General features: G+C 33.8%; 1 protein-coding gene across 1 annotated transcript; it reads left to right on the forward strand.

Annotated features, from left to right (window-relative positions):
• Positions 1-21,283: 21,283 nt before the first annotated feature.
• Positions 21,284-23,299, forward strand: LOC104901927 (arogenate dehydrogenase 2, chloroplastic). Its single transcript, XM_010689552.4, has one exon. The coding sequence runs from the start codon at positions 21,499-21,501 to the stop codon at positions 22,657-22,659; it is 1,161 nt and encodes a 386-aa protein (XP_010687854.1). The 5' UTR covers positions 21,284-21,498; the 3' UTR covers positions 22,660-23,299.
• Positions 23,300-23,512: the final 213 nt, after the last annotated feature.

Consider the following 23,512-nt stretch of genomic DNA (forward strand, 5'->3'; position numbering starts at 1 on the left):
CAAAATCGGAGAAAACAAACCCCGACCATGAAACCTCTTGCCACGCAAATCCGAACCAATCACACAAATCAGACCCAATATTTTGAAAACAAAATACTACCTCCAGCAAGAAATGAAAGTATCAAGCAGAGAGAGAAAACCAACAACAAACCCATACCAACACAACTAAGAACTAAAACAACGCGGAGAAAAAACCAACTAGGCTGACACTCGGCAGCTACAACTAAAATAACGCAAACGCCGGACAGGGAATGGGAAGCCGACACATGCGAACAGGGGACACAGAGGGGGATTTGCCCACAACTAATAATAACGCAAAACTAACTGGGGGAGCCCAATACAACACAACTAACACTAGATGGGGGGGAAGCCCACAACTACAGGAAGACTAAACAGGGGAGGGGGATGGGAAGCCGACAAATACTGCAACTAACACTAAGCAGAGGGAGGGGGTCGGGGAGGAAAAGCCCAAAACGACCACCAACGAACACCAACCAGAGGAGGGGGGAGGGGAGGCCAAACAAAAACCAGTGGGAGAGGATATAGGGCAGAGGAAGCCAAAAGCACAACCGACCCAACAAACAAAAATACAAGGAAGGGACAAAGATGATCCAACATACTCAACAGTGAGGGGGAAATGAAACAGCCGTCAGAAATTAATTAGCTCTTTCGACCGAGAAGAACGAACCCAAAAACCTATGAAAAACGCTAAGAGAAATGAAAAGAACTATTAAAGCAGGATGAATCGTCGGAGAACCTGCCGAAAACCTACGTGATGCCGAAACTCCGGCGAGTTCTTAGGGTTAGCTGTGGAGAGGGTGTGTTTTTAAGAGAGAAGGGAGAGGTTTTCTGTAGAGAGAGAAGTAACTTCGCCACAAATCAAAATGTTCCATTGTATTCCCTTTATACAAATTAAAATTAGCTAATGGTAGAAATAACGATTGTAATATTGCTTCTACTAAAATGAACTCGTGTGGAGTAAGCATGATTTAGGAAAAATATTATAAAAAAATCATAAATTTATGGAATAAAATATCCCGTGTAATTTGCACGAGTCTGATAACAAATTAAAATTTACATTTATGTATATACTTATTTTTTATATCCCTAACTTTTATATCATTTATTTGATAGATTAACGGGTTATATACTTTCACCGTCATTTTAGGGAAAATAACATAAAATCTTAAATTTATAGCTCAATAGGTATAAAATTAAAATCATGGCTAAGTAGGCAACGATCAATGGATGGCCAAATATTATGCATCGGCGGTGCAAGAAGGCAGAATAAGACTGTCATAAGTGGTTGTTGAACCTCGCGTATGGTTGAGTGTTATTGGTGGTGCGAATTTTGATTTTATCAAAGACTCTATGAGGAGCAATAGACAGAGCAAAGACCCATTTAATTTCTATCAACTCTTTTTAAAATTATAGGTGGGTTATGTGATCCACCATGGCATTAACTACATCAGCTATTGAACACACTGGTTATAAGTCAGTTTCGAAATAATCTCTATATATAATTATCAAATTCTAAATCACAAGCTAATATTCACCACCATGATTTTAGGATAAAGTTCCTAAATCTTCAATTTATAAAACAAAAAAAATTCCATACAGTTTGAACGATGTGCGGAAGTTACTGTTATTTCCAGAATCAATGTCAGAGAAAAAATATTTATCCCCAAAATGATGCTTATAACCTCGTTTGACTCCACTAAAATTTCCTATTAGATTTCAGAGACGACATTTTCCTTTAATGTTTTGTTTTGCTATGACTATAACTAAAAGTCAAGGACAATATCTGTCTCATGTAGTACTATAACTCCCAAGACCCGTTTTCAACCATGGGCGATTTTAAGTTGCCGTTTCCAAAGTTGCGAGCATAAATGTCAAGATCCTTCCGTTTGATAAAGAACACGGTTTGCGTACAAGCACAACAAATAGTTTACAAGGAAGTGTTTGCATAAGTATATAAATTGATTTGGGAATTTCATTTGTAACTTTTGTTCTTCACCACTCTTACTTTATGATTTTATGATTTTGTGTAAAACAGTAAGTTAAATCAATATAATTATATGATTTCTTTTAAATATGTAATAAAGTAATAAATGCTCCCATGCATTATGCACATATTCTAAAACTAGTTTAGAAACAAAGAAAGTATGAGAGATGATACGCATACACTCGGTGTATGTGGGCCATACATGCACTGGATGTATGTGTTACTACTAAAATGTATACCTTTTATATGTGTTACTTGTAAAATGTATATAGTTACTAAAAAAATTACAAACTTATAATCATTTGAACCTGTTTTGTTATTCAACGATATTTGAATTTACATAATACATAGATGATTGAAATATTATATTTCGAAGTGAATTTTATTACATGGTAGGGATGAAAATATAACATTATTATTCTAGACAAATTAAATAATTGAAAATGGTAGGAAAATTTCGTAGAAATCAATATTAGAAAGTTGGTGAAGATGAATAAGATAAACCTAATATATGAATAATCTGGAAAAAAAAAAATACATTTCTTTGTTTAGTTTTAAACAAAGGATTCATACAAATCTAAACAAAGAAAATTTCATAAAACATATTTTTTAAACAAAGATAAAGAATAAATCATTAAAAACAAAATTATCTGTCGAAACATTGCTTGTAAGTTTGTAATATTTTTAGTAATAATATATACATTTTAATAGTAACACATACACATGTCACAAGATATAAATTTTAGTAGTAACACACACCTAGTGTATGTGTGACCCACATACATCCAGTATATGTGTAGCCTTTACGAGAAAGTATATAACGATAATGGTTGTCATTACTCATTAAATCAATAGTTATTTGGTGGAAAAAGCATTCAAACCTCATGTGGAGTAAGCATGATTGGAGGCTTAAGCCTTAAGGCCCGTACGTATCTAACAATATCTTGCCTGGTATAGTATCTTATTTTTTAAAAAAAACTCTAATATCTTGCCTGGTATGATATCTTAATAATATTAAATAAATTTAGAAAGAAAAAAGGTGAGAATAACACTGGTCCCTCCACGATACTACAAAAGATGCTAACTTGATAGTTAGTAATTGAGAATTATTAATGAAATTATTAGAAGGCAAAAGAAAAGGATTATGTAGGATCATATAATGTAGTTTTTTATTCTTTAAGCGGGAGATACTGTCGTTTGATATATCATTATCGATGTATTATCATTATGCGACTCGCTCTGTCCCAAGCGCAACACATGAAATGATCAAATAATGGCGTACGACAAAAACCCAAATGCTAGCAGTTTTCACATTTCATGCACTGACCAAGCAATTAGCGCAGGCTCTCAGACTACCAGCTGGTACTATTCGGGTATATTCTCCCCCACCTTCGAGGAAGTTGTGTGTTTGATTCCAGGTAAAAAAGAAAACAGTTGTATCTCTGTGAGGCGGGGTAAGGGGTGTTGGGCTTTATATTATGTCAAATTAATCAAATACATGTTCGTTTAGTTTTTTTTAATTTACTCACTTTAATTCGAGTCAGAGTTAATGAGAAAGTTTAGAAGGTGAGTGTTTATGCCGATTTTGTATTAAGTACGCAAAAGGTACTGAGAGGCCAACAACAAGAGTAATATACTTATAAAAACATAAATAAACAATAGCACTGAAGTAAATTAACAAAGGAAAATAAAGACAAACAGTTGTTGACCCAAATATTATTGGAAAAAATCGCGGGTGATTTTCTTGATCATCAATCTACTAAAGTGCGTGTCCCTCAATACAATCGCAAGAATACAATAAATGTTAATAAGTTGCTAAGGGAGTACGAATGAAGAGAGAGAAATGACTTTCTAAGTACAATGAGTTGATCTCAGCTAGTGAATAATAAAATCTAGGTTACAAATAAAGGTATTTATATTCTACATTAATCCCCCATGTAGCCGTTGGGATACTCTCCAAGAAATAGGCCAGATCAGCCTCTCACACAACCGATTCCTTCTTTGATCTCTCAACCGCAAAATCGTGGGCCCACTTGTCCCGCTGAATGCTTCCACATGATAACTGGTAACACTAATCTGATGATTTGAAAATAGAATGTGCCGCCAATACGAAAATTACCGGGCCCAACCGTGAGAGAAATTGAACAGACACATAGAAACCAAAAAGATCGAAAGAGAAATTTAAATTTGGGTAATTATTATTATTAAAAGTGGACCACATGAATAGAAAAAAGAGGATAAAGTATATGAGACGTTATACCGGAGATAGAAATGTAATAATATGTAAATCAAAAAGAAAATGGAAAAGAAAGTATATATGTAAATAAAAAAGAAACAGAATTAGTATCATATTTTAAGTTCATGTCTTGTTTAGAACCAAAAAAAATGTCTTGTTTAGAACCTACAAGGAAAAATGAGGAAATATATCATCCTTACTACCATGCAAGCATATCTTATTCTCAAATTACATTATTTTTATGATATGGACACTATATATAATACACTGAATCACTTATTATTCATTATTCATTATCCATCTATGGTTCTTTATTAGTTTTATTTGTATGTGAGAGGAATTAAAATTAGACTTCCATAACATCACCCATATACATATATTGTCTTTTACAAAACGAAAGTAGTATTGAAGGATTTAATATGTCATATTATTTATGATAACACGTCAAACATAGAATATAGTTGATTTTAGTCCGAGTTCTTATACTTCTTAATTAAAATCAGTTTTTTCATGGAAGATATAAAATTGATCGATTGATCAATTATTTTATGTAATTTGTAACGTATATAGTCAAGCTCAAGTAACGAATTGCAATAACATCTTAAAACTTATACTCTCAAAACATATTATGATAAATAACAATATAGGATGAAAAATCTAATATAGTGAATTTCCATCAACGTTACAATTTTACTTGGCAAAAGTTTCCACAAGGTTATGATTCTTAAATTTCTTTCATTTAATGACTTGAGAGTTGAGACATTACCTAAACCCAAAATCTAGTAAGTATCTAAAATAGACATATATATTTAGTGATGTATATATACTAAGTAATATTACAAGTAACGTAATATATAATGAGAAATACTTATGTAGCAATTATCTAATAATATAGTATTAAATTAAATGATTATTATATATATCACGATCAAATCACACTAGCTTAACACTACCTTGCCAACACTATTTTTTTTACAAGTAAAGTTATTGGACCTAGTTTAATAAAAAAAAAGTTATTGTGATAGTTTAATATCTAGACTTAAAATCTCGGTAATAAATGAGTGATTCTTCAGTATTAGCAAGTTCACTATATAAGATGACCAATTGTGAGTACCAAACTCAACTTTCATAATGTTTCTTTCATAATACGAACTAATGCTTACTGAAGAAGTAGATAACTCACCAACTATGCTTGTATCCTCTGGTCTAAGTCATCGTGAGTTCGTGACCATTTTCTACATCTTTTCACCTAATTGATGTATTAGTTAGTGGTAATTAAATGATAATCTATTATTATTGTTAATGTTAATATATGTGTGAAAAGCTCATGATGTTGGCCAAGAGACCCATCTAATAGATAGTAAGATGGTAGATTGGTAGCTTATATAATAAAAGTTAGTAGTATATTTTATTATTGCTAAACTTTTAGATAGCTATACAATTACTCCCTAGATTTCACATAAAAATTATCATGACGTGAAAATAGGGAGTTACAATCGTAATGATGATGCGGTTATGTTCGTTGGTGCAAAGTTTTTGGGCCCCATATTTTTATTGTTCAAGTTGAAGCTTGGGTTCTTAGAAAAAGTGCTAAAGGAGCTATTTCCCTTGACATCTCACATATTATCATTGAAGAAGATAATCTTGTGGTCATAAATTCTATGAAGAACTCCTGGCGTATTTCTTGGGAGATCTCTAACATTGTGAATGATGTAGGTGTGGATTCTCGTCGGTTTGAGGAGTATCAGTTTCGTCATTGCTTTGGGAAGCAAATAAGGCTGCTGATTTTATGGCCAAGAAGGCGCATCGCTACCCTGCGTTATTATACTGGTTTCCTCTTACTATATGAATTTTTCCCTTATCATCCGAAAAGATGTTTTAGGCTGGCCCCGGACTAGAGGGTCAGCCTACGTTTGGTTTCCTTGTAAAAAAAAAACAAGCGTAATGATGCGCATGTATAAAAAAAAAGTATGCACAAAGTGCATATTTGCACTAGTTAAGTAAAAAAGTATTAATTCAATGTTTCGATGGTGGAAAACAGGAACACTAGAAAACTCTAATAGAAGTATTAAATAGGTATTGAATTATTGATATTCTAAATAGTTAAATACTACTCCTTCCGTCAAAATATAGTTTTCATTTCCATTTTTTCACGATAATTTATGCAAGTAGAATCCAAGAGGGACAGTAAAGATTTTTTGTTTATTTAAATAAATGTTGTATGCGAAAAGATGATTTCAAGAGAGAGAATGGAGAATAATTGGTGAAAGAGCATTAATTGTGGGATTCTTCTTTTCTAGAAAAATAATGGAAAAATGTGGAACTAAATATGAAAATGGGAACTATATTTTGGGACAACCAAAATGGAAATGGGAACTATATTTTGGGACGGAAGAAGTACCTAATATGGCAAGTCATCGTCACTCATCATCAGGCTGATGATCAAGTTAACTTATACGTAATGAGTTGAGCGGACAAAAGTTGTCACAATATGACAGGTCCGCACAAATCAAATATGGAAATGGGAACTATATTTTGAGACACCCAAAATGAAAATGGGAACTATATTTTGGGACGGAGGAAGTACCTAATATGGCAAGTCATCGTCACTCATCATCAAGCTGATGATCCAGTTAACTTATAAGTAATGAGTTGAGCGGGCAAAAGTTGACACAATATGACAGGTCGTCCGCACGATACAAACCGGATATGAAAAAAATAGATGTGAGTGTTGGAAATATCCAACCCGATTGTTTAGTTAAACGAGTCAACAAGATACGACACATCTTACTAAATGGTTTGGATTAGTGTTGAGGTTTCTAACAAAAAGGTGACATGCTTGAACCCATTTAACACAATTACAACACAAATATAGGATATTAACATAGAAAATTGGTTTAAGATTACCAAAAACTAGCTGAACACGACAACACAATACGATGCGGACATGAAAGTGGGTTAAACGTTGAGAGATCTCAACACGTGTAATTAATTAAACAAAACACGACAAGATACACTTATTAAATAGATTGAGTTATTGTCAAGAATATTCTCAACTCGTTTGTATATGAAATGCATAAGCAAACTACACGAATACTATATATTGTCAGCTCCAATAATGAGTTAAAACTCTGATTTGTTAGACAATCAATTTGAAGTGCTGCATACAAATACAAGTACGTGATACAGAAGAGTTGTTGATTGCTCAAATTGATATTGCGAAGAAGTAATTGTACGTAATTCATATTACGATTCATCTCATAGTTCATTAGTTTGCTTATACATCTTCGCACCTACCATGCAGACTTTGTCTTAAATCACATTTGGTAGGCCCCAAGGATTTGCTGATATGAGACAACTTAGATTCAAATCAAATCAATTGATTAATATTGCAAGAAAGTTTTACTTTGATGAAAAACGTATGGACAAGATGGCTTGACGATGCGGGATAAACAAAATATTTCTTACCAAGAAGAAAAGAGAAATAACTGAGAAAAGGTTACTGAAATTAGGTTCTTTTTATTTTATTTAACTCCTACATATATATGTAGAAACTAGAATGTTAGTAGAATTTGCGTTTTGAAATTGACCACTACTTGTTATCATACCTATGTTGATTACAAGATTCACGTACAAGTGTTCTTGCGGTTAGGTATATGTATAGTATGTGCTAACAAATCAAGCAAATAAAGTGTAATATACAAAATAATTAAGAAAACAAAGCAATAAATAAAGAACATAAGAATATTTAATCTGGAAATCCTTGAATAGAGAGGAAACCATTAACACTATGCTAATACTTTGAATATGAGATGATGATACAAGGAGAATTCTTTAATCTCTCTAGACTCTCTAGATTAAAGAATAATTCTCACTCATCATATAATGAATAAACAGCCTCAAACATATACTAGGTTGAAACGAAAAACCTAATGCAATAGGAAACCGAATCCGAGTAGGAAAAACAAGTAAAATCTTCTCGTAGCCAAAGAAGACCACGGCCAGGGCGTGGTATTCCTCAAACACCACACCTGGGCCGTGGCTTTCATGCTTTAGAACACCTAAAACATGACTTAGGCAATCAACACCATGGGCAAGCCATAGTGTTCATCCAACACTACGGACAAGCCGTGGTCTTCTACTGTTCATGCTTTGATCAATTGTTGTGCTTTCCCATATGCTCTAGCTTGGCGCGATGTTGTAGCTCAAACACAACACATACACATGGCACAACGAATCAACAATATCTCTTTCCTTCACCTACTCGCGTTATGATTTATCTTCAACACACCTTACACTTGCTAGTAGTCTTAGCAATAAATGTGTCATGCTTAAGAGTTAAGAACGAGTGAACATTATTTGCAATAAATATGGATAAACTTTCTTAGACGTTATAATGACTTATCTTGTAGGGTAAGTTAATTTATAGATAGCATGAATATAAAGTTAAGTCAGTCTAGAAAATTCATATAGCTTTCACTTGAAAGGAATTTGTATCATAAAGGAAAAGTTACCACAGTAAATATTTAAATTTTTTTTAGAAACAACATTGTTTATTTTTGTGACGAATTAAGATCTTGAAAAGAAATTATTTGCAGAAAACGATCTTACAACACTTTTATGCAACCATGTACTATTATTACAACTAGAAACAACCTTTCATATGACAATATGGCTTATGATACTCATGTTATTACAACTAGAACAAAAATTGTTGTATTATTGGCCACCTCTCCAGTGCAACTACCATAAGTTTACCTTAATTGAATTTTTTTTGGGTATGTTATAAGAAGTAAGGTTACCTTTCTCTCAAGGGACCGTGACCCAACAAATCAAGAAGAACAAAATGATCAAAGGTAGGATCGGTTCTAGCGACGTCGTCAACCATGACAGCAGAAATAGAGTGACCTTTTGTAGAGGGATAAACTGATGCATTGTTGGCCTCTCGGAAAATGTGATTTATGGAGCAAATAGTCAACTGATTCAGTATCAATCGGATGTTCAGATGTCGTTGATGAAAGTGTGTATAGTCCACGGACATAAATAAAGATTGGAGAATACAAATCACCACCTGATTGTCTCCTTCAACATAAATGTTCTTAACGTACATTGAGAGTTTGCGACAAACTGAGACCATTATGCAAGCCCCAGGCTTCAGCAACAAGAGTTGCTAACACATGTCCAGCAAAGTTACGGATGACCCAATGGACATATCCATCAAAATTGAGTTTACAACATCCTTGTGGTGGAGAATGCCATAACTGAACAAAAAATCGGCATGGAGACCTACAAGGAGCAATCCATTTCTGTTGCAGATGTCATACTCTATAGTATATACGATCTATGTTCATAGTGCTATTTTCAATAAATAATATAACTATGTTGCTTCCAGATGCTCCAAAGGCTATAACTAACCAAGTTAATAGACTTGGGATGGTGACGAAAAGATTCAAGACATTATTGCTCAATATCAGCAGGAATATTAGGCCAAAGTTTTTGCCTTGTATGATTGGAGGTCCAATAGTGTCGAATAATAAGGCAAGAAAAGAATAGATGGTTTAAGGTTTTAGTGCATGTATGACACATATGACATTGAGAATTGTTAGTTATTTGTTGCTTTGCTTAAGTTTGACATTAAAAGGAGACCATCAAATCTGTATTTTAGGGGAAATATCAAGCTTCAAAATCTAACGGAAAAGCCGAGGGGTGTGTGATTTTGAATGAAACCTATGGGTAAGCCAAGTTGCTGAATTGACTAAAAAATTCACCTGAGCTAATAAGACTCCAACAAGGTGAATCATGAATATCATGGGTGAGAATTGGCATACCTAAAATATTTTGAAAAATATGGGGCATACATTAAATGTTGCAATACTGAAATATTTCATTATTGAGAAGGTAGAGTAACACTACTAACAGTTAAATTAAGGTTTTCAATATTTGTAATATCCATATTAAGAGTTTCCATGAGGTTCTATTCTGAACACCATTTATCAATGCAAAAAACGGACATTTAACTGTTGATTTTTAGGAAGGAAATGATGGGTCTATGATATCAAAATCCTAATATTATCTTCAATAGCTGATGTCATTATCAATATAAAATACTTCCTCCATTTTCTTTTACTTGCAACATTTTTAAATTTCTACTATTTAATTTATGTGCTTACTTTGACCGCAAATTGTGATAATATATAGTACAAATTTAGCATGTGAGATGTTGTTGGATTCATCTCAGCATATGTTTACAAGATCAGATTTCAAATTTTTATAATATTCACAAATAGATTATTAGACATATCAATGATCAAAGTTGTATATTGGCAAAGGTAAAAGTCAAAATATTATTGCAAGTAAAAAACGAAGAAAATATAATCTTAGCTTACAATATATATATATATATATATATATATATATATATGATTATGTGAAAACACTCCTTATGCTGAAAGCTGAAAACTGCAACATAAAATGAGCAAAAAACATAAATTGAGCAAAAAAAATTTTAAATGACTAAATGTTTCTTAAAATGAGCGAAAACATAAAATGAGCAAAAACATATAAAATGAAGAAAAGTTTGTAAAATGAGCAAAAACTTCGTATAACGATCGAAAGTTTGCTAGAATAAGAAAAAAAATTTAAAATGAGCAAAAAAACATAAAATGAGCAAAAATCTGCAAAATGAACAAAGAGGTCGATTTTCAGCTTATAGTTAGTTTTCAGTGGATCTTAATATAATCTTAGCTTATATATATATATATATATATATATATATTATAATATATATATTATAATAATATATATATATATATATATATATATATATTATATATATATTATTATATATATAACACCACTTGAGACTTGTTGTTAAACTCTCGATCCGGATCTTATGATCCTACGATTCTACAATATATCCGGAATGACCTCACCAATTCCGATCTACTTATGATCTTAATTTTATAGGATCTTTCGATCTTACCCAACCACAAAAAAATCACATGGTAGGATCTTAATACGATTCTGCGATCCGTTCCTATCGTAAAAAATTAAAATCATAAAGTAATTTCGCATATTATATTTCTAGATTTTGGTTGCATGTTACTTCAATATTATAGTATTCAAGAATTATCACCATTTGTTAATGCAATAAGTCATTATTAATTTGTATAAATTTTTAACATGAGTTTCTCACCATATTCTAGCATAATTATCTCTATTTTACAGAATTGTAAGGTTTATGATCCTACGATGCGGTCCCACCGATTGAATCCTATCAACTCCTATGATCCATAGTAGGATTCCGATCCTGATAACATTGTAGACACATAAATTTGTATCCCCATTTTTATACCCTGATGACTAATACCTCTATCGAATTGGTCCAAATCGAAGAAAGAATGAAAAATGAGCCTAAAATAATATATTTCAAGCCCAACCGAGCTAACCCATTCTCTAAGCCCACTTTTAAAAATGTTTTTAAATAACAACTTCGAAAACCTTTTAAAAATCATTTTATGAAAACCCATTTTCTAAAACATGTTTGATGAGGAACTAAACGTAAGTGGATCGCAATCCAGTGTTCCTAATTCTTTATAGTATTAGGACACTTCTCGACTATGTCTAGTATGGCCAAACCATGATGCGAGATAGTACTCTTCTCAGTATTTCTCAACCTCTCAGATGACAACTAATAACCAAGATGGACCTACATATCCTGCTCAGTACATAAGTATAAATTATGTACCCTTCTCAGTACATAGTGATTGTTCATTACTAGGAGATCATGTCACCTCACTAGTCATCATCTTCAAACAAATAAAATAATAAATAATATATTTTGATCGTCGTATGCAGAATGTCATTCAAGGTCTTACATCAAAGCTGCAAGAATCTAAGGTCTTAACCCATCAATTCCAAACTACAAAAATTTTAGGGACTCAACCCATCAATTTCATCGTAAAATAATCACACCATGCAATTATACTACTCAAGTCATAATATACTCATAGAGATATAACCGCAACATTAATTCACCAAACTTGGTAACAACTCAATAACTCATTTGTGAAACTATATCATCACATAATTATTAACAAATATAAACTTACAACCATAATAGCAAGGACAAGAGTCATGTCGCAAAACCTCACAAGATAACATATATGCACACCTTCAAAAACAAAAGCCCAACAAATCATGATACATGCAACCACAAACTAATCCAAAGGAAAATAGTTCATGAAACTATCACTAGGGAAAAAAAAAGGGAAGAGCTGCACTGGAAGGGTTGCGCTTTTTTCATTACGCAGCCCTTCGATAAAGTAGGGCTGCATTTTAATAGAAAAGTGCAGCCCTTCACATAGAAGGGCTGCGCTTTTCTATTGGGCCTTAAATAAAGCCCGCTAAACTCCCTCCAATTCTATTATACGCTGTTGAAAGTTGAAACCCCCTCTCTTTCCTCCCATTTCATCTCCTCACAAAAAAACCCCGTCCCTCATACGCCGTTGAAAGTGCTTCTCTCCTTCTCATCTTCACGCCTCCTCTTCTCTCATCTCCTCCTCTAACCATTTTCTTCTTGTGCTTCAGAGTACTTCCACAACTTCACTTCTCGCTCCTCTCATTCTTTCTTTCTCTCTCCTCCATTCAACCCTCTTTCTCCCAGGTATACTAAACTCTAACATTTTAGCTTCTGCATTTTCAGTTCATCTCAATTCCTGATTTTTGCTTTTTTTTTAAATTTTTGTTAGGGTTTTAAGATCGAGTAATAAATCTTCCGAGAAATTTCGTTCGAACGTTAAAACGTTACATTTTGATGGATCTGGGACTAATCGAAGAAATGATCGCTATAACATTTGGTCCAATAGGTAAAGACGATTTTGTAAATTGTTCAAGAACCCTAAGAACGTCGAAGATATGGATTTTCTCGCCTTTTTCCACACCTTCATGGCCCATCCTCCTACAATTTTTGTTCGTAATGTTCAGTTTTGTTCAGATTCGAAAGGAAATCTTCCGGATCTTGGAAACCCTAAGTGTATGTTCATCGGCGCTTGAAGTATAGGTCGGATTTTCCTCGCCCGTCTTTGTTGTTGGTCGAACTCCGCTTAAGCAACACAGCAACAACAACCACGACAGCAACAACTTCAAATCTATAATTTTAGGTTTTTTTTCATTTTCGTTTATTTTTTTCATTTTTTGTTCATTTTCAGATTAGTTTATTTTTTTAGGGTTATTTTTTAAATTTTCGTTAATGTTCAGATTAGTCCATTTTCAAATCTATAATTTTAGGGTTATTTTTTTCATTTTTTGTTCATTTTTGTTAACTTCTATTTTTGTTTTCGTTCCTTTTTTTCTAGTTCCGTTCTTTTTTTTTCATTTCAACACTAAGATTTCTGGAATTATTTAATTTCAATTGTATATTACATTATTTTGGTTGTATGATATTCATCAGAATCAATAAAAATCTAAATTTTAATTTCAATTCTGGAATTGCCTTTACACGCCTGTTGTTGCTGTTGCTTTATGAAACTATATGATTTCAATTTTTTTATTTTTTTTGTCTAAAAGGGTTGCGCTTTTTACCTAAAAACGCAACCCTTCTCTTTTAGAAGGGCTGCATTTTTAGGTAAAAAGCGCAACCCTTCACTTGTAGAAGGGCTGCATTTTTAGGTAAAAAGCGCAGCCCTTCGTTGTGAAGGGCTGCGATTGAAAAGCGCATCCCTACTTAAAAAGTGAAAGGTTGCTATTGAAAGGGCTGCTGTCAAAAAAGCGCAGCCCTAAGGACTTTTTTTAGCGCAATCCTTCCTTATTTTTCCACTAGTGTATCTTATAACTTAACTAGAATTATAACTACAGCTCATAAGACACCTGATACAACTCATACCACAAATTTGTACAACACAAAGTGAAGGAAAGCAAGTAGTATTAGCAGCCCAAAGCCAATAAAAAAAACACACACATGAATTACATAACTGATAACTCACAACAAGTATTAACTAATAAAATCAATCAAACTATTAACAAATAAAAAATGGAAAATTTGCACAAAACTACCTTAAGTTTTCACTTATTTAGAAACTCCCACCTTTATGTTTTTTTTCTTAACTTTCCACCTAAACTTTACAAAACCTTTATAAACTCCCACCACTTAACAGATTTTGCCAAACTCCGTTAGTGGTGGGACTAGGGATGACAACGGGTCGGATCTGGACCGGGTCCAGGTGGATCCGGATCCAGGTCCGTTTTCAGACCCTGGATCCAGATCCGACCCGGATCCATCGGGTCTGAGAAAGTTGGACCCGGATCCAGGTCCGCCGGATCCGGGTCCAAAACGGGTCCGACTCATTTCATGCAATTTCACCTACTTTGTGATATTAAAATGATCTCCAAAGCGATTAAAATGATTTCCGAAGCGTTGAAACGCTAATTGTTCACATCTCCAACGGATGGAAGATCAATTTCATTACAACTAGGAGATAGAAAAACCAATAAAACTATAATAAATTTTACACAAATGTCTTCCGAATAACAATTCGAATAATAATAAATAAAAAAAACAAAGTAACAACAACATTTCATCGTCAAATATTCATCTAGAAAACCTAAACATATCATACCGGCCAAATCAAAACCCTAGAAAATCATCAATATCAAATAAGATAACAAGAAAAAAGATAATGAGAAAAAAATCAAATTTCGAAAATTAAACAGAGAAATAGAAAGAGACAGATCTGAGAGAGGAACCGGTGGAGAAACGTGGGCCGGGAATGGTGAGAACCGCGCGTAGGAATGTCGAGAAACGGTGGAAAACGTGCACAAGAATGCCGGAATTGGTGGAGAAACGTGCGCCACACTAGTAGAATAAATGCTACTTGCTGCGGTTAAAAAGTGCCCTATTGCTGCGGTTTTGGGAGCGCAACAATTAAGAGGGCAGCAATAGGTATTAACTATATTGGGAGCGCCACATTCTCTTATATAAGAAGGGGGAAGTGAGTTGTTTGGAAGGAAAAACAAAAGAAATAACTTATGTGGATCCCACCACTAACGGAGTTTGGCAAAATCCGGTAAGTGGTGGGAGTTTATAAAGGTTTTGTAAAGTTTAGGTGGAAATTTAGGGGAAAAAAACATAAAGATTATGGGAGTTTCTAAATAAGTGAAAACTTAAGGTGATTTTGTAATGTGACTAAAGCCATTAGCAGGTACCAACACATAAAATAATGTAGCTTCACCAAACTAAACAAAAGAATGGAACTAAGCCATTAAGAAACCCACGAGCATGCATCTGTAGAAAGCAACAACCAAGAACCAAAAGAAATAAAACTAGCTAAAGCTACATAATGAAACCAGGCCACGAGAGAGAAACAAGATGCGATACGCAGCAATATAATCATCATCTTCATGCACTATAACAAAGAACAAATTACAAATGCCAAAGAAAACAGAAGATATTATAGGCTTATAGCAACAGAACAACAACAGCAGCCCAAGAGTCGTAACAAAACAAAGGCATAACCGATTAACCACTTCCAAATTTCATCCACATACAATATTCATGGACACAAACATACGACATGAAGTTATTACCACCCAATGGCCAATGTCCTAACATAGTACTAATCCAAGCTCAATTATTAACACTAACATAATTCCTATGCAAATTCTAGCGTTCTAGGAAAACCGTTAGTTATCTCGGCAACTGGAGAAGTGCAGACGGCGGTCTAGCTTTGTCCTTGTCGCGCGATGTCGTCCTCTGAAACGTCTCCTCCTAGCAAGCGAACAATGATCTTTTAAGCGCAAAGAAAGGTGGGATAATAGTGGAGTTTTTGTGTGATAAAATGTAAGAAAAATGGTGGCGGATTGAGTATAACAATAGTGGCTCTCTTCAACTCTCACGACGCACTTAATATGGCCGAGAGTTTTGAGGGGAATGGTGACATATTTACTGGCTCAGTAATGGGTTAACATATTTTAGGTGCTAAAATGATTAATAGTATTTGACGAGTACTTAAAATAAAATTTTAGGTAGTTAAAATGACTTAAATGATAAGTTAAAAAATTAACCTTTTCAAAATCATAGCTTGCAAAAAGATTTGAACATGTGACTTCTTGCTATTATACATGACACAATTATCATCTCAACCAACTTTTAATCATGCTTAAAGAGTCGACATATACCTTTTAAATGTTGAGTATGCGTTAATATATTTTAGTGCGAATGGAAAAAAAATGCATATCAAATTCGAAAACACAATACGAACCTGGGGCAACCCTCGGGCCCAAATACTAGTTTTAAAACTTAAATGTCGATTATCATTCGGTAATCTCTATTATATAAATCAAACTCTTTTACTTTATTAATAATTAACCATTTAACATAATATACAAATTCTTCCACTTTATTTGAGCACAAGCTTTCTTGTGCTCTATATTTACTTCTCTCACGGCTCGTTTGGTAGTTGGTTATAAATGATGGTAATGACAATGAATTTGTATGTAAATTTGTGAAGAAAAGCATTGCTCATTCCCATGGTAATGTTAATCTATCCTAAATTGTCTATTTTTCTTCTTGAATTTTCATTCCCATCCACTACCACCTTGTTTGATAGTAATGAGTGGTAATGAAAATTAGAGGTGAGATTGCTTTCTCATGGAGAAAAACACATAAACTTGGGGGTTGAAATTTCCTTCCTATGGAGATTTTAAGGTTGCTTCCCTTGTAACCTACACTCAAAATTCATTTTCATTACCACAATTCATTAACGACTATCAAACGGGCCGTCAATATTATATTTGAATAATGATGAACAAATAACTAAAAAACCAACGAAATATTGATTTAAGAAAATCGTATTTAAAAATTTAAAATAATTATAAATGTGGGTTCGAATCAGAATTTTTTGACATTGGTAGAATAACTAATTGAAAAAAAAAAAAATTTATATGACACGTACGTGCAAAAATGATAGTATTAATCATCCTAACTCCACACCACAACATTCATCATCATCAAATCACCTCTCATTTTTTCACGTCATGCTACTCCATGATACTAATAACCCTTGGCCTCATATTTTCCTAATACCAAACGCCTACAACCTGCTATCAGATAACATGTACAACTTGTTAGGTGGGTGTGTTTCTACATCAAATCTGCTAGGTAGATTATTTCATTCACCAAATCACCATGTAATTGTAGGCATGTTTCTACGTCAAATCTCTACTGCCTAATATTAATTATGTGATACTAATGTAAAAACAATCAAATGACCTAAATAATTGTTTCTACTCCAAACTCAATTTCTACATTGGATACATATAGTTGGTTCATGAATGGTACTATTTGTTAATGAAAGAAGCTCCCGACACATATGAGATTAAATTACTTGTAGGTGCATGAAGGATTAATGAACATAAAACCTAATGGGTTATCATATGACTGATAATTAATTCTTATACTTCATCCGTCCTTTAATAGTTTACTCTCTTGCTTTTTCACAGTCTTCAAAATGTTTTTATAATTATTAATATTTTTAATTGTGCATCGATAAAATTTATAAAAATTTGATGAAGTAAATTTATATTATGAAACTTATCTAAAGAAATCTCACATAATATGTTTAGTACTCCCTCTGTTTTTTTTTATCTTTCTCACTTAGAATCTTGACACTATTCATGCATAGAGAGAATCTTCTCAAATGTTCTCAATTTATAAGAAAAAACATAGTCATGTGGGGTCTTGTTTGATTCGTCTCAATTAGTACTTTATTAAAATTCAATCGTTATAATTTTTACTAATATATAATGAAAGATATTTAAGTTTTAAAACGTGCATTGGCAAACGTGCAAAGTCAAAGTAGGAATGATAAAAAAAAACAGAGGGAGTACTTCATATCTATACTAATATATTAATAGGCGTTCCTAAGTAAGGAACTACGTCACGTGGTGCTATCCCTTATAGTGTTTATTTTATGTCAACACGCATACAATTAAAAAAAATAAAACTTGCATATTATAAAATTTGATTACATGACCTCAAGCTTATAAACTAAAAACCTGAACCACCAAACCAAATAGTGTTTGGTGTTACATATATAAAGTAAAATAATGTTAATAAATGAATATTATAGTTACCTGAAGAATAGCACGAGTCTAAAAACTAGTTAGTATTTAAATATTATCAAAGTTATAATAAGCTTTGTCTTCAGGAAAACTAAGGGGATAAACTTATTAAAAACATATGAAGTATATCTTCTATGCGGTGAAGACTATACTCTCTAACGAAAATTGAATGCACAAGCCCATTTGGAATAATTGGACACGGCGATCTATATTGAGTTGAAGACAAATTACCCCCATATTGAAAAGAGACGAAGAGAAGACTGAAAAGAGAGGAGTTTAAGCCCATTAAAAGGTTCGATATTCAGTCTTCAGTGTCATCCACAGTCCACACAATGGTAAAATCGAGTTTTTTTTATTAAACTTTAAAGCTTTTTCATATGTACAAAACTCATGGTTTGACTCAAATTAACTATGATATGCACTATACCTATCAGGCTATCAATTGCCATTAATTTGTAATCGATATCTAATATAATTATTTGACGATTAAGGTTGATCTAGTGGTTGTAACTATGTGATAGGGGTTTGATTCTTATCCCTTAAAAAAAGATCTCCGGTTTTCTCCTTCTTGCAAGGGAATTTTCATTACCTTCAAAAAATTATCTAGTATAATTATTTACTAGTTAGTGGGATCGGGTGAGCAAAAGTCCATCTTAAAAATTGTGTATCATTGATCCTAAAATCAAGTCATTGTTTATAAATCGAATCACTAAAACCTCATGTCCTGTAGTCCCTGTATCTTGTAATTGTTACCTTATTAGATGTTTATACATATATTTGAGTAAATATAGTACTATAAAAGAGAATTGATTTCGTAAAATATCAAACAAACATGAAGAGAGAGAGTGAAGCAGAGGAATATTTAGTGGAGGACCCCACATCACTTGCATTAAGTATGTTGAGTGAGGCAAAATTTTCATTTAAGATAAGATAATAAGTAAGTTGTCCAGATTAGTCGGGCTCGGCCCGAACTTTTCCTAGGCTTGGGCATTTTTTTGGTTAGGTTTCGAGCCCGGTCCTACCCGATTTTCTTGGATTTGGGACGGGCTTTAGACAAGCCAAAATTGACTTTGTAGTATAAATTTCTGCCCGACATGATTTTGGCTCTAAAAGCACGCTATATTTGACCCGAAATAACGAAAACTTGACTCCATTATTAGTCATTAAGGGTATTTCATGCATTTTATTGAAATAGTAAGTGTACGTGGTGCATTTCTCAAACTATAGGGATAACATATGAATTCTAAAATTCCACAAGGATACTGTTACTGAAAAATACTTGGAGTTACTTTTTTTTAGAAACTATAGGTTACTTTTACTAAAACACCATTTTCAATTCAACCTTATTTTCTCTCTCCTCTCTTCAATGGAGGTCTCTCTCATCAATAATTGCGGATCCTGTCTCTCTCACCTCCTCACAACCCCGACTCTCTTCATATCTTCTTCATCATCTTTCCCGTCGACACCATTGCATATCCTCTCGTCACATTTCACTCTTCTTCTCGAACCACCACGTGTCGTACTCTCCTCAAACGACGTCGTCTCCCTCGCCGACGATCTCTCCATCTAACGGCTATGGCGATGACATATTCTTCAAGGACGCTTGTGTATGCTTATTTAACACGCATCTCCGTTTGTTTGTTAGTGACGCGTACATCCGTACGATTTTGTTTTCGTGTATCATGTGTTACGACAAACAGACTATACACCAACACGGTTTGAGCCCGAGACAACACGAGGCCACTCAAGCCTGACCCGCCCCTTGTCCGCTACGTGGGCCTGCCACGGTCAAGAATTTTTTTACAGGTCCATCCCGGCACGATTCCGCTTATCTAACACGTGGGCTGAATTCCACTTTTTTTTTTTTTTTGTCTAAAATTGCCAAAAAAAAAAAAAAAACATAGAATACGGGCAAGCCCGTAGGCTTGGATCGTAAACAAAATCTAAAAAATTCAAGCCAAGCCCTGCGCGACGTGGCCCGTTGATGCCCAAAGCTCACGGGCTTGGCCCGTGAACAAGTCCGACCCATACCCATATCTACAGTACGTAATCTCTATTATATAAGCCAAAGGATGAGGTGTGGTGTCCTCTTTTGAAGTGACTAAAATACCCTTAATGATCTAATTAATGAAATGAAAAAAATTACAAAAGCAAATCATTTAAAAATTCTCATTCCAACTTGCCATTTAAAACAACTTTAAAATGGTATATGCATCAAATACGAGTTCACTCATGGTACACCCAGGGGTATTTTTGTAATAAATTAAAACTCCAGGTGCTCATTTGACACCAGATTTGCTCATATGGGTATTTTGCTCATTTACTCATTTGCTCATTTCGCTCATTTTGTAATAAAAGTGTTTGCTCATTTTCTTAAATGAGTAGAAATGTTTGCTCATTTTGTTCATTTTGCTCATTTGCTCATTCGTTCATTCGCTCATTTTGCTCATTTGGAAAAAATAGTCTTGGGTGTACCATGAGCATGGTACACCCAGGTGTACTATAAATATTCTCATCAAATACTTCAATCAAAAATTAAATGGACAAAATATTTATACCTTATAAAAAAAATGGCATACATAACGTGCACATGAAAAGTCTGAACATTCACTACCTTTGATATTCTTTAATTCAGTTAAACCAACTCATTATTTTTGTTCTTTCTGTTCAATATTCATTCACAAAAAATTAATGTTAACAATCACTCACAACCTTTTTATTTTTTTACATTAGCGAATTAATATATCTAAATTCATCTAACGGTTAAATTTTTCAAATTTAAGTTTAATCATATATAAAATACGAATGGAGTATCTAATAGAATAACAAATTTTGAAATTAACGCACGCATCGCGTGCATATGAAGGCTAGTACGTCTATACACCATGTACACATGGTTGATGGTTGCATGACTTGCATCCCACATTCCCACTTATTTCATCATGTAAACATCATAACAGATCATTTTTTTTCCCTGGTTGAAATCATACTTTATTCCATTATTGTAAACTTTTATTTTTAGAAGAAAAAATATAATGTTTGATTTTCATTTTACTATTATTCACACCCACCAGAATCAGATTCCCCTCCCAAAAAAATCCCCAAAAATTCCCTCGAATTCTCCGACAACCACCTCCAAATGCTTTCTCTCTCCTCCACAACCACCGCAAAACCCTCGCCGTCGCCATCTCCGGCGAATTTTCCGGCAAAACTTTCTTCTCTCTCCACCATCACCACCACTATCTCCTTCTCTCCTCGCCGGAGATATTTTCATGGCGTCAAAACCCTAACAATTCGCAGCATCGACGCTGCACAATTCTTCGATTACGAATCAAAACTCGCCGCCATTAACACAACCTCTTCATCTACATCTTCATCTTATTCGAAACTCAAAATCGCAATCGTAGGTTTCGGAAATTACGGACAATTTCTCGCGAAAACCCTAGTTTCTCAAGGTCATACTGTTCTCGCTTATTCTCGCTCTGATTACTCTAAAATCGCTGCGAATCTCGGCGTTTCTTACTTTTCTGATCCTGATGATCTTTGCGAAGAACATCCTGAGGTAATTATGTTGTGTACTTCGATTTTATCAACTGAAGTTATGTTGAATTCGTTACCATTGCAGCGACTTAAACGATCGACGCTTTTTGTTGATGTTTTATCGGTGAAAGAATTTCCGCGTAATTTGTTTCTTCAAACTTTACCGTCTGATTTTGATATATTATGTACTCATCCTATGTTTGGGCCTGAATCTGGGAAAAATGGTTGGGGAAGTTTGCCTTTTGTTTATGATAAGGTTAGGATTGGGAAAGATGAGGGTAGAATTAAGAGATGTGAGAGTTTTTTGGATGTTTTTAGGAGAGAAGGTTGTAGGGTTGAGGAAATGACTTGTGCTGAGCATGATAAGTTTGCAGCAGGGTCTCAGTTTATTACACATTTCTTAGGGAGGGTTTTGGAGAAGCTTGATTTGGAGGATACGCCGATTAATACGAAAGGGTATGAGAGTTTGTTGAATTTGGTGGATAATACGTCGAAGGATAGTTTCGAGTTGTTTTATGGGTTGTTTTTGTATAATCAGAATGCTATGGAGCAGTTAGAGAGGTTAGATTGGGCATTTGAGTTGGTTAAGAAGCAATTGTTTGGACACTTGCATGGGTTGCTAAGGAAACAGTTGTTTGGGTTTTCTGAGATAGATGAACGTATTGGGAAGGCGAAGGAGATCAAATTTCTCTCTGATGCTGCAGAACAGAATGGCTCTGCCTTGTCTGCTAGGGAGAATGCAAATTCGGAGACAAATTGAGTATTGTAGTTGGGTTCGTTGATTTAGTTTTACAGTTATTGGACATGAAATTTGTAGCTGTTTATTTGTTAAGAGAATGCCCTCTAAGGATTTGGAAGTTGGTTTAAATTTGGATCGATTATGAAGCAATGGTTGGGAACTTGTGTTGTGTCTTTGTAGAGTGGTTAAGGGAGGGTAGAGTCCGTGTATTGCTCGTGCAGAAGCATTCAATTTGGTTAATAACTCCTGTTCTAGCGAGGCTTCTCAGTTATGCAAGAATAACAGTTTCGAAATGGGGGCGCATCTAGCATGTTAAATGTAAAGATATTTGATGGCAGGTGCATTAGCAAACGAGCTGAAGTGATCGAATGTTCCAAGCATGGCTGTGGATTTCCTGTAAAATTCTTCTCCTTTTCTCAATTTTGAATTTCAGTATACATTTATCTCTGTTTTTAGAATAAGTTGCTACTCTTTTTTTTTTGCTGAGTAAGAATTTGTTGTACAATACAAGAGACTTTCTGCTGTATGTAGCATTATGAAATATGAATAACACAAGTTTATCTTTTGTTCAACATACAAAAATCTTGTGCCAAATTGATCCCTTCTCTCTGTTTCTTTGAGAAGAGGTATGATGTTATATATGATCTATGCTGAAGTATAATAGCCATTTAGTTCATATTGATGATTTCTGCACTTACTACATGCTTGAATATATATCATAAACGAGACTTTTTTGCTTAAGTAAATTATGTCATATATGTCTTTATCCCTCAGTCATCAGATGGGTAGATGAAAGATATTGTCTTCAATATTTCTGGGGTCAGAACAGCTATGAATTTTATGTGCATCGCTTGGTGCCTGGTTACGGTAATTC

This window comes from Beta vulgaris, chromosome 8, assembly GCF_026745355.1.
Source record: "Beta vulgaris subsp. vulgaris cultivar EL10 chromosome 8, EL10.2, whole genome shotgun sequence".
Taxonomy (NCBI): Eukaryota; Viridiplantae; Streptophyta; class Magnoliopsida; order Caryophyllales; family Amaranthaceae; genus Beta; species Beta vulgaris.